The sequence below is a fragment of the Myxocyprinus asiaticus genome, chromosome 39 (assembly GCF_019703515.2).
Source record: "Myxocyprinus asiaticus isolate MX2 ecotype Aquarium Trade chromosome 39, UBuf_Myxa_2, whole genome shotgun sequence".
NCBI classification, from domain to species: Eukaryota; Metazoa; Chordata; class Actinopteri; order Cypriniformes; family Catostomidae; genus Myxocyprinus; species Myxocyprinus asiaticus.
Genome location: NC_059382.1, coordinates 19,119,420 through 19,133,016, shown reverse-complemented (window position 1 = coordinate 19,133,016; position 13,597 = coordinate 19,119,420). Strand labels below are relative to the sequence as shown.

General features: G+C 37.1%; 1 protein-coding gene across 7 annotated transcripts in view; it reads left to right on the top strand.

Annotated features, from left to right (window-relative positions):
- The window catches only part of LOC127429782 (E3 ubiquitin-protein ligase CBL-like), a 69,465-nt gene that overhangs the window by 45,332 nt on the left and 10,536 nt on the right, over window positions 1-13,597 (top strand). For all 7 annotated transcript variants that reach the window (XM_051678972.1, XM_051678976.1, XM_051678970.1 and 4 more), the window contains 4 exons: window positions 10,478-10,599; window positions 11,251-11,388; window positions 12,937-13,024; window positions 13,119-13,250. In XM_051678972.1, the coding sequence (XP_051534932.1) occupies window positions 10,478-10,599; window positions 11,251-11,388; window positions 12,937-13,024; window positions 13,119-13,250 (480 nt within the window). The remainder of the gene's footprint in view (window positions 1-10,477; window positions 10,600-11,250; window positions 11,389-12,936; window positions 13,025-13,118; window positions 13,251-13,597) is intronic.

Sequence of the window (13,597 nt, the reverse complement as noted above, 5' to 3'; positions counted from 1 at the left end):
TTTGATAAAGTTGACCATGTTCTCCCAGCAATGTGTAGGTATTCAAGGAAAGGCTCTAAAGTGGTTTCAATCCTATTTTAATAATAGGAGCTTCTCAGTTAATATCGGTGAATTTTCCTCTGGTTCGGCTCCACTTATCTGTGGTGTTCCCCAAGGCTCTATTCTTGCTCCTATTTTATTTTCTTTAGGTTCTATTTTTAAGAAATACGATATCTCTTTTCACTGCTACGCAGATGACACCCAAATCTATCTGCCTTTGAAACATAAGAATTGTATTGACTTGCTACTGGCCTGCCTCTCTGACTTAAAGGCTTGGATATCCTTAAATTTTTTAAACATGAATAAAAGCAAGACTGAGATCATTGTGTTTGGGCCCAGTGAAGCCCTTAGAACCTCTGATCTTAATTTCATCTCTCTGTCTCCGTATGTTAAACGTGGATAAAAAATGTGGGTGTGTTCTTTGATAATGCTCTTAAATTTGACAAACAAGTCAACTCTGTTGTCAAATCAATTTGTTTCCATTCACAAGCAATGGCCAAGGTGAAGACCTTTCTTTCTTTTAAGAATTTTGAAATGGCGATTCATGCTTTTATTACTTCACGGCTTGACTATTGCAATGCACTTTATATGGGTATTAGTCGATCATCTCTCTCCCCATTGCAGACTATACAGAATGCAGCTGCTAGTTTTCTGACTGGTGTCAGGAAACGTGAACATATCACCCCTGTTTTAGTCTCATTACACTGGCTTCCAGTTCGCTACAGAATTGATTTCAAAGTCCTACTCCTCATTTATAGATCCTTAAATGGTCTAGCACCATCTTACCTCGCTGATGTCCTGTCTGAGTATCATTCAGTGAGATCTCTGAGGTCCTCAAATCAGAGGTTATTAACAATCCCAAGGACTAGACTAAAACTAAGAGGTAACCGTGCATTTGCTGTAGCTGCGCCGCAGCTTTGGAATAGCCTGCCTGTTTTTATTAGAACTGCCACAACAGTATACAAGTTTAAATCAAAGCTCAAAACAAATATTTTTTCAATAGCTTTTAACCAATGATATTTTCTGCTGTCTGCTGTTTTACATGTTATTTATTTTTTGTATTGTGTTTTATAACAGTCCATCATGTACCATATTATGTACATCATGTTTGTTCTATTATATTTTTATGATATTATGTAGAGCACATTGGTCAACTGTTGTTGTTCTTAATAGTGCTCTATAAATAAAAGTGACATTGACATTGGTGGATCGTTTCTCCTCAGGAACATGGGTAGTGTTCCACTATTAATTCCTAATAGTGGAACACTACCCATGTTCCTGAGGAGAAATGATCCACCAATGTCAATGTCACTTTTTAAAAACGGAATTCCTACAATAATATATATATATATATATATATATACATATATATATATATATATATATATATATACACACACACACACACACACACACACACACACACTACATACATACATACATACATACACACACTACTGTTCAAAAGTTTGGGGTCACTTGCCTGAAATGTTTCTCATGATCTTAAAAATCTTTTGATCTGAAGGCCTATGCTTAAATGTTTGAAATTTGTTTTGTAGACAAAAATATAATTGTGCCAATACATTAATTTATTTAATTACAAACTAAAATTTTATTTAAACAATTTTTTTTTTTTGAAATGGATCATTTGGACTGAATAATTAAGAAAAGCAGCCACTAAGTGCCCTAAGTGTGTGTGTATATATATATATTTATGAAGTTGAAATAATGCAGACTTGTGCTTAAACAGGAGCATTTTAACATTAACAACCTCTGAGCTCTCAGTAGGTCTGTCTTTAAAGGTTTATTAGTTACTGCTATAAATCAATTTTTCCTTATGGGAAAAATTAATGGGATTTTTACTTCAGGAACCACTGTTTCGCTCTAAAGAAACCATCTAGTAGTAACTTAGAACACCCTAGCAACAGCATAACAGTGCGCTAAGAACCACTCTAAGAACCTTAGCAACCACACAGCAATGCCCTGGCAACCACCCATAACACCCTAGAATTGTGGCGGTGCACATGTGCTTCAGAAAATGAAAAATCTAGTTATAAACTTGTATGTGCAGGCCATAACTTTTTTTTTTTTTTTTTGCTTAAACGTTTTCCCACGTGTATGTTGATTTTCCATGGAAAAGTTTAGTGAGTATTGTTATTATAAGATAGATCTATAATACAGCAGCTGGTGAATGCAACATCTTTTTCTAACGGGAGCTTGGCAGTGCAGTGCTGTCTATGTAATGAGCTCATCATTCTGAGTGCTCTTGTACAGACATCACAGAGTTCCACAGCTTTCTCTTCTCTCTCTCTCTCTCTCTCTCTCTCTCTCTCTCTCCTCAACAAGCCATAATCACATCTGTCCTTTAATTAGCCTCCCTTTCCCTCCCTTACTTCACATCACAGCAAATTTGGGAAAGAGGGGACAAGATGATTTTTTATGACTGGTCTAACCATAATCAAATGTGGGCTTTTTGATATATAGTGATAATCAAGCTAGAATTGACAGTAAACTGTGATTTGGAGAGGTAGTTCACCCCGAAATGAAAATGTCATCATTTACTCACCCTAATGTTATTCCAAACCCTTATGACTTTTGTTTTACCATGGAACACAAATGGGCATCTTTTTTTCATACAATGACTAACATTCTGCCAAATGTCTCCTTTTGTGTTCCACAGAAGAAAGTCATAGGGTGACTAAATGATGGCAGAATTAAACATTTTAGGTGAACTACCCCTGTAATGCAGTGCATTGGTCTGTTAGAGAGCTTTAAGGCCGAAACATACTTTTACGCAAACGCAGACACGAGTGCTTGGCCAACGCATGGCCAACACGCGGTCCCGTTGCACATACATTATGTGCGCTCTCGCGTTGCTCTGGCAAACCTCAGACCACGAGTGCAATAGCTTTTTTAGGCATGACCATGAAACTAAGCAAGTCTGCTGCCTGTGTTTTTGGATGCAGCCCGGATGTGGTAGATGAGTCGATAGTTGAGGAGTGGGGAGAGAGACAGAGAAAAAACAAGTTCTTTAAATGGACTGGGGACAAAAAGTCATATATATTTTTCGAAAAGATTCAACTGAAATTGCTGCCTGATGACAGTTGTTGATTGAAAGAAGAAAATCCACTCTAGCATGCCTTGCGGCAATGCTGAGAATGCAGTGCTTACTTGCATTGTGTTATGAATTTGAGTGCTGACACATTTCACAACGCGACAGCGCTGGAACTCGAGCTTGCGTAGCAAGATGTGTCTGCATTCACGTACTTGCGTAAAGTATGTTTGGGCCTTAAACCGGCATGCCACGGCTAGCCACAAGCCCGTTAGCATGCAATGCTGCTCTATTGCAGTACACAGCACTTGTGTTGCATTATACCTAGGGCTGGGCGATTAATAAAATTTTATTTTCAATTACGATTTTAGCTTCCAACGATTATGAAAACAAGATAATCGAGATAAAATTATTGTGCCGCATTCCGTTTCACGATGAAACACCCCGGCTTTATATCTTTAATGCATCCTTTATTAAAGTTAAAATAATAAGGAAGCGGGTTATGAAAATAAACTCCAAAACTGGCATTTCTCTGTGCAGTCAGCGCCGTATCTATGAGTTGCGTGAAGTGACCGGGGAAGAGATTGAATATTCTCCTGGCTGATGCACACACTGGCATGGGGACGCTCGTCACTCGTGTGCGTTAGCTGCAGCTAGATTATAACGTGATGGCTCGCGACGTAGTGAATCATAATATACGTGTCACGTTCACTGTGTATCTTATCATGAAGAAAATCGGTGATATGCAGCTTTAAGTAGAGAAAGTTTGCTTTTTGTGAGTGAAAGATGGATCGAAGTGAACATAAAGGTGAGAGAGTGTCTTAGCCCATTATACACTGGAACAAAATACGTTTTTGATTTAGTCTTTTTTGGCTTGTTTTCCAAAATAATATCGAAAACTCCTTTAAAGCAACATACATTTAAGAGCTATACTGCAGAAGAACAAATTGTTATCGGGAAATGTTGAATACAATATTTAATTAGGACTTGGCATTAACGCTTTTTTGAAGGGGTAAGTGAAAAGAATTTTACTTTCCCGAACTGACAAGCAGACTGATTAAAATGTCAATAATGGAAAAAATAACCAGCTATATTTGTGATAGCCTAGGCCTGTGTCACTTATTAGAAAGTTAATATTCTTATTCTGCTGTTGAAAGTAATCCAGAGTGCGTAGTTGTATAATTCACTAGTGATCTAGTAACAGCTGCACCCTGTTTGATTTACAGGTGGTGAATGTACATATTACCATATGTCACATAATTATCATATGACAATAGACTCCTCCCCTATCAGTGCAGTTTACATTTCAAGTACAAGGAAATCCACTGTTCAATTTTTATTTATTTTTTTAAAGTTCAATAAATGCATGATATTTCCAAAGTCAGTGATTAATCATGTTAAATAATCGTGATCTCAATATTGATCAAAATATTCGTGATTAGGATTTTTGCCATAATTGAGCAGCCCCAACTATACCTCTGCTTCATTCATCCACCCAGCAGCCAGAAATAAACAGGCTGTTTACAGAGAGTCCTCAAAGCTCTTTGACGAAGCTCAACACAGCAAGGTCACGCTTCTCATCAGCATTTGAATGGACCCACCCCACTGGAGAGCCAGTCATGCCGTTTTTATTCCATCTGCGTGTCTTTTAATTGCACAACCTTTTGACTCGAAACCTTTGTGAGATTGTTCTTAATGGTTTCCTTAGTATGAAGACCGAATGAATACCGGTTTTGTTTTATGTGTTTGCTCAGTGTACATAGGGATGATTATGTAACATTGGTTAGGGTGGTAATAACTGAAGATCTTTATTAATGATAATGAGTAATATGAGAGGGGAAAGGTTGTCAGAGCCCATGTGGTTGGTGACCCTTATTTGCTCTGCAACTATTTGTGTGACGTAAATCTTGGGGGACTTTTCAGCTGATGCACAGCGAAGCAGAATGCATTTTCTAAATGTGTGAATGCAACCCGCTCTGAGATGCCTAAGATCTGAGAAACCTAAAGCAGTGATGCAGTGCGCTTGAGATGGTCTTGTTCGGTTCAATTAGCACTTGTTGATTCTGAGTTAAACTGTTAAACTGGTCTTAAAGGGATAGTTCACCCCCAAAAATATTTTCTGTCATAATTTACTTGCCTACATGTCATTTTAACACTGAAGAATTCTTGTAGAATATCCTTTATCACTCCTTTTAATGAAAGTGAATAATGACTGCTACTGTATCATAAAAGTTGTCCATACGACATGTGTGCTATATTCCATGTCTTCTGAAATCAAACGATTAGAGCTGTTCATTTAACATGTTAATTCACTGCGATTCATTAACACAATTAATCATGTCCCCAGACCATAATGTGGAATATTCCTACCATCGGTGCAATTCAAGCTTGAAGTACCACCTGTTTACAGCAGGGGGCTGTAAACAAAACTCCAACTCTATTGACCTGTTTCAGTGACGTGACCAGAGTTCCCACACGTCCTGGAAAACCTGGAATTTTCCAGTCATGGAAAATTCGAAAAATACCTAAATGTCCTGGAAAATAATTATTTGTCCTGAAAAATATTTTAGAATAATAAAATGGTTTGATGGTGTTGCTAGCAAGGTTTTCGTTACATATACAAAAACATGATAATGATTGGGACTTGGAATAGGAGTCAAATACACAAATTCGGACCTTTTTCACAGACTGTGATAATGCGTTTCTGCCTTATTAAGCAGCATAAATCTAATAGGGCTGGGTGGTTTTTCAGATTTTTCAGATTAATTTGAATTTTTGTTTTGACACGTTTAAAAAAAAAAAAAAATTCGAAAACATTGCAAACACTGTAGTTAGATACGTTGTAAATCCACCAAAGGTTTAATAAAGAAGAGAAAAAAAATGAATAGTACTTGTCGTAATGCCGCTTCTGATCAGCGGCAAGTGTGTGGAGCGCTCCAAATGAACGTGACAGGTTAACAACACGGAGACTGATATAAAAGTCAGCGGTAATATTCCCAGTCTGATCTGTCTTAATCCACCGCTTTCTATTTATTTATTTTTCTTCTGGAAAGTTATTCAAATGTAATAGTGTATATTATTTTTTCTCTTGCTCTTGGAGCAAATGGGTAAGTGGAAAATAATATTTGCTGTGGTCTCCCATTCACTCCCATTCACCACTGTCGAGTTTACACTGCAAACATTTACTTCTGCATTACAAAACCAACATCAATGGTTAAGGGCACTTACACCCTCATGATTGATTACAGCTGCGGCCAATCATGTGCTTAGCAATCGCGGTCCAACCAAGGCAGATCGCTTGATTGGTTACAGCTACAGCCAATCACGTGCTTGGCTACAGCAGCATGTGCACAGTGAGAAACGGCACTTGTGAAACTTCTCATTCATAAACAAACTGAATGACCTGGAACATGTACCAACAGACTGAATGAGAGGGGCATGTTGTTCGTTTATTCAGCATCGGCATGTGAGTCTACCTTGTTCATCACGGAGAGAAAAGCGGAAGAGTTATTAATGCGTAAAAGCAAATCTGTCGGCCATCTTTGGAATGCTCTCGGGAGGCTATTTCCAGTCATGCCAGTGTAGCTCCTATCTACTTGAATGGGAAAAGACCAAAAACTCCTAAACGGTGGGTCAAGATTACGATCAAAGAACATATTTCAAATCAGCAGTAAAATCTGACAACACTGGTATCATACATTTTCTCGGCTTGTATAGCTAATGCGCATGCACGTTGTCGAGTTGATTGATAGGTGATGTCTGTATCTAAAAGGTGATTGGCTCTTTTACCTGTAAGGCGTAACTTCCTTTCTACATCTGTTGACTGCCGTTAGGCATTCCAGTTTCGCCCATTCATTTTAATAGGAGTGGCCCATCTCTGCTAAATAATCTCTGGTAAAAGTGACAGATGTTTATACACGTTGAGGGCCTTCACATGACTCGCGTCAGCACTGCCGAATACATTGAAGTCTATGAAGTGACGCGTCAGTACAACCTCAGCTCCAACTTCACACCAAAGTGTTTTTAACACACGTTTTTGCCTCACAAATGATGTCTTTGAGAGTACAAAGCTACAATAAATATTTTAAAACTGTCCACATTTTTGAAGAGGTAGTGAATGTCTCATAATTTATTTTAATTAATTATGACCTTATCATTTCAGAGTATCAGAGACCCCAGTTATTAAACTACAGTAATTACATTCACCAAAAAATTAAATAAACACTAAGACTTCACTATCTCCATTTATATGGGCTGGGAAGCCAGTTTTCTTTTGGCAGAGAACTTTTGGGTGGTAAGGGCTGAAACGATTAGTCGACGTTATCGACAGTGTCAACAATAAAAAATTGTCAACAAAAATTTTCATTGTCGAATAGTCATTTGATGTCATTTAACTTAACATGAGATCACATTAAACTCTAATGATGATGTGCGAGAGCAGCACTGCAGTTCGTGCCTGAATGAGGAGAGAAAGAATTACACAGCTCACTGTCCCGATGCACTCTAAACTTTCCAATCATCTTCAGGTGATGTAGATCGCAAAGTATGAGGGGAATTATACAAAAATACCAAATAAGTAAATACAGAAGCACTCTCGTTGTGGAATAAGCGGAGTCGGAGCTCTTTAAAGGAAACACCCCGGCATTAAATGCAGTTATATTTAATGCGTTATAGCTTTATTAAAGTTCAAATAATAAGGAAGCAGATCATGAAAATAACTACAAACTCTGAAACTGGCATTTCTCTGTGCGGTCAGCGCCTCTTCTATGAGATGCGTGACGTGACCCAATCTAAGGGGGAGAGATTGAAACTGCACCTGGCTGAGGCACACTCTGTCATGGGGATGCTCATTCCTCGAGCGCGCGCATGCTGCAGCTAGATTATAACATGATGACTCGCAACTTATTGAATCATAATATATGTCACTGTGCACTTCTTATCATGAAGAAAATTGGCAGTATGCAGCTTTATTAATAAGAGAGAGTTTGTTTTTTGTGAGTTAAAAATTGAAAAGAACAAAAAGTCTTTGCCCCATTATACACTGCAACAAAATATATTTCTGATTTGTTTTTGTTTTGGCTTGTTTTCCAATATAAATATCTAAAACTCCTTAAAAACAACTTACATTAACTTTAGCAGCTATACTGCAGAAGAAAAAATTTTTTAGCTGAGAATGTTGAATATAATATTAAAAATACAAATATTTTTACATATCTAAAAATCCTTTAAAAAAAAGATGCATTCACCTGAGAAGCAGCATATAAGATATTTAGACTTGCTTTTAGAGAACAGATCTTGAATACAAGTATATTTTGTCTTTACTGCACTCGCAGAAGTATGAACAAGTGAAAAAATACACTAATATTTAAGAGACATTCTCTTAAAGCAAGTCTCAATAGCTTATATTTTGCTTCTCAAGTAAATGTATCTTGTTTTAAGGATTTTTAGACAATTTTAAATGGAAAACAAGACAAAAACACTTGATAACAAAAGGATTTTTTGCAGTGAATTTTTACTGAATTAAACTCAATAAAAAGTATTTTTTCCTTTAATTCAGTGAACGTCATTTAGATGTATTTTTAAAAGATGATTTTGTCCTCTTTATTGTTAGCAAGCTCAGTTAAGAGCTAATGATGAATCAATGCAATAATCGTCCGAATAGTTGAAAAATCATTCTAATAATCATTAGATTAGTCGATTATCAAAATAATTGTTAGTTGCAGCCTTAGTTAAAGCACTCGCAGTCAAAAAAGGAACAAGCCAAACTCAGAAGTGTTTGCAGGCTAGTCAGACAATGAGGAAGTGCCAAAAAGCGTGTTGCCTTAGGATAGTGCCATGAACACATGGGTGGGATTTTATGCAATTGAAGTCCTTGTCTTCTCATTATGTGTAGCCTCTAGGCTTCTCAACGCTTTAAATGTGGTTCTGAGAAATTTTACTGTCACACTGAACTATAAAAAAAAAAAAGTCAACTGCACAGTTGATAGAATATGTATTGGCCCATTGTCTCTGTTGAAATACTATAACTTTGATTGCGATGCTCATGTGATGATCTCAGTTGAGGTGCGCCTTCTAATCAAAGAGTTAACATTTATTTAAAAGTGATTCCCCATCTTGGTTTCTTCCTCATCTACATCTAAGAAGCTCTTAACACCAAACATGTTTTTTCATCCATCTGTGCTGTTTTTTAAATAGTTTTTCCAATGCTAACATGCTAGACTGACGTCTTTGACTCTTGCAGCGTGTCCCGCAGGAGCACCATGTTTTTTAGATGCCTTTTCAGGTTAAAAGTGACAACTTTTAAAAACACATCTCAAGACACCAGCATTCTGTTATATTTGTTGCGCTGTATCTAGCCATTTTAAACGTGAGGACGTATTCAGTCTGAACGACTCCTTATAGAGCTTTTGGTGATGATTTGGAGTAGTGTTGTCACGGTCCCAAAATTTCAGAAGTTGGTACCGATACCAGTGAAATTTCACTGTTCTCGATACCAATTTCGATGCCACAGCAAAAATAAGCTAATATTATAATGTGCTATTGAACACACCAGTTTAGTTATTTTTAATTATCTAATAATTAGTTTAATAATTATTTTTTTCCAGAACATTTTTTAAAGTTTCATTTAAATTCATCATCAAAATGGTGTCTAATCAATAAATTCTTAAAACTTTTAACAAGAGAAAATAGAACTTTTTAACATGTCATTGCCAAACTTTTATTCAACAGCTGTCTTACTTGTGATTTGATTAATTATTATTATTATTACAGTGAATATTAAATTTTACTATACAGTGGTAATATATTTGTATTAAATTTCAGGCATCTAGATTTTATTTTGAATCGTGTTTTTATTGTGACGTGTGTTTTTTGCCGGAAGCTTCACTTTTCCAGATAAACAGTTCGTGACACAGCGCAGTGTGATCATTTAAGACTTTTAAGTCACGTCATATTGCGCGCTGGTACTGGATTGAGTCGGTGCTCGGTACTACCGGTACTGCAAAAACAATGCTATCATCATTACATCTTTTTTTGTTTTAGTATCGACTTGGTATCGAAGTACCGGTACTTTTGACAACACTAATTTGGAGTAATGTTTATTGTAGAAAGTGCTATACAATTACAATTGAATTTTATTATATCATATGGATATGAGTTCATTTGGCGTCTGGTGTCACTGATTGTAACTCGCCACTCTATCCCCCAGGCTCTCTCTTTCTGTCACCATGTTCTCATTATCTCTTAAATTGGTATTAGAGGTCAGCTCATAAGGGACTATGAGTATCCTAGCTGTCAGATTTCATCTGTATTGTAATTCAGGTCTTGTCTTGCCAATAAATTCACAATGCAGATTGTGTTTAAAATAAGCTCTCTTTTGTAATGTAGCCATGGTCGTCTTTGCTGAGAAACTGGAACAGCCTGGCGGTGACTCATCCGGGGTACATGGCCTTTCTCACCTATGATGAAGTCAAAGCTCGTCTGCAAAAATTCATCCACAAGCCTGGCAGGTAATACACATACTGCACCCCTCATCCATGCACACAGCTGCTGTTAAAGGAATGGTTCAATTGACCAGTCAGTCGTCATGTACTACTCACTCATATTGTTTTTAACTTGACAGCGTCCGTCCCTTTCAACTTTATTATGTGAAATATAATGGATATTATTTACAAGTTCACGAGGAAGTCATGCAGGTCTGGAAAAACATGCATGAGTAAAGGATGACAGATATTTCATTTTGGGTGAATTGTCCCTTTGATCTTAGCACTTGAGGATCTTTGCAACTTTGGCTTTTACATTTTTAAGACCAACTGTATGACCACAAGTTGTTTGCTTCCATTCAGACTTGTGTTTATGGCATCAGCCGTGTCACACAGCATTATCTCTTACGCAAACAGTGACAGGAGGGACATGGGACAATTCACTGCTAGTCACTTGAGCCCACCCTCCCAGTGTCCCGCAGGACAGCGTGGTACCTCCCATCAATAGATGTATTGTAAAAGCACCATGATGTCACAAGCACTCTCACTGCAAAGAAAAGCTATCATATGACTACCCCCCAGTTCATTGAGACACTTTCTCAGTGGTGACTTGACTTACATTTTCACATGTAAATGTCGTAAGTATGCTTTGTTATTAAGCTGTGCTTTTGGTTACAGCTATATCTTCAGACTGAGCTGTACGCGGCTCGGCCAGTGGGCTATCGGTTACGTCACGGCTGATGGGAACATCTTGCAGACTATTCCTCACAACAAACCCCTCTTCCAAGCTCTCATCGATGGCTTCAGGGAAGGATTGTAAGTCAAAACAGTGGCTCGTTCTAAAGCCACCCAAAGAACATCAATTCAAACATTACATTTGTATATAATATTACTAGCAAATCAGTTGTCACGTGGCTTTTATTTCAATTTCCATAGGGAAAGGTATATGCTAGGATTTAGTGAATTTTGTAAGGGTGATTTTTATTGTTAGGCCTTTGTATAATGAAATCTTAAATGGCTTTTTATATCAGGTTCAGTTTAAAAATAAAGAATGGATAGATGACACAATTAAAATCTTAAAATCGATATTAATATGTAAGGAGCTATTTATGTTTTAGGTGTTGTGTCTGATAAAGGTTTTATCACCTTTTTCCCTTCACTAGCTCATTTTAAAAATCCTGTGGTGTGACAAATTAATTTATAAAAGTACATTACTCCATGTAGTCTCTCAATTACTTAAGATGAGGTCATACAAGTTGCATGCAGAATAATGACAAATAGGGCTGTGTATTGATACAGATTTTTCGATTCCATTTCACAAAGCTCTCGATTAAACTGCGAATTCGATACAATATCGATTCATATGGGTATATTTCAGTTATAATATACACTTTGCTTACATATGAAGGACATTCTCTCCCAGATAATGCTGTTAATTATACTGGGGACCTTTTAAAATGTACATTTCGAAAATATTAGTTACTTATGTCTTAATAGATTTTCATCATTTTGCTCAAATTGTAGCTTTTTAAAAATGAACAAATCCATGTATTCCATCAATAAATATGATATTATATTGCATATATTATATTTTGTTTCATTGTTTGCTTGCATAATTTGTACTATTTACAAGTTATGTTGATTTGTTGAACACGTGCTAAAAACTGTTACTGTCTCTAGGAGAAAACAGGCTGTTCTGTAAAAAGCTTCTGTGAATGAGCGTATATTAACAAGAGAGGACTTGAATGGCTTTAACTCATCCATGTTATATGTGATTAGAATTACGTTTTTAAAAATTTTTTTGTTGTTTTTGATCAACAACTGACTGTAAAGAACAGAAAGGGTATTAAAAGTGACAGTATTCAGTGACAAATGGATTACATGGATCTCGTCTTTGGACACAACCAAACTTTTACTCTCAAAACAGTGCTAAACCCACTATACTTCACAATCGCTGTTGAGTGAAATCTGAACATTTACCAGTCAGTGGCCAATCACAGATATTTGGAAGCAAATGTGAGAGATTTCCTCCTATTGTAGTAGAGGGTTGCGCATAGAGTAACAGATCGATCTTGGGATTTAAGAATCGAGTTCGGTCAAATGAAGATTGCGATGCATTGGAAAATTTATATTTTTACCCAGTCCTAATTGCAAAAGCAAAATGCTGTTTAACAGCAGCAGTTTTAGATTGAGTATAGCATGTCACACCGCAGCACGTCTACTGGTACTTTCCCAAAGTATTTCATGTCTACAACTGAAAAGCCTAGGATAAATCTCATTTTAAGACTGTTTAGTATAGACTGATGCCACTCTACCCTGTTCAGACCTTCAAAGTGTCTCACGGACTGCTTTCTCCCCTTTTAGCTACCTTTTCCCTGATGGCCGCACTCAGAACCCAGACCTCACAGGGCTGTGTGAGCCCTCCCCTCAAGACCATATCAAAGTCACACAGGTCTTTTTTTCATTGCCAGCCATGTACACCCATCTTGTGCTTTGGATAAAGTGTGCTCTCTGTAAAAAATAAAAATAAAAATTATCTCCTACAGGAGCAATATGAGTTGTACTGTGAGATGGGCTCCACCTTCCAGCTGTGCAAGATCTGCGCAGAGAACGACAAGGATGTGAAGATCGAGCCGTGCGGCCACCTCATGTGCACTTCCTGCCTTACGGCCTGGCAGGTAAATGTGGAGAGCCTTAAGATGGCAACAATCCATCTGTTTAAATTTTTTTGTGGACATGAACAAGTGTTAAAGACTCTTTGCTACTTGCTCGGTAGAAGGTATTAGGGGGAGGGGCATTCTCATTCTAGAGAGCATTTGATTGGACAAAAATCTGTATAGTGCAGGCTGAGTCATCAATATTTGTTGTCCTTTTCCCTGGAAGAGAAAGACTGTAAATTTTAAATGCGTAGATCAGCTAAAAGTGAATTTTGTCAATGTTTAGGAGTAGCATTCAGATGACCTCAAAGCTAACACACATGGACTAAAAGCCACAATATTTCATTTTGATTTCATCTGGCTTACTC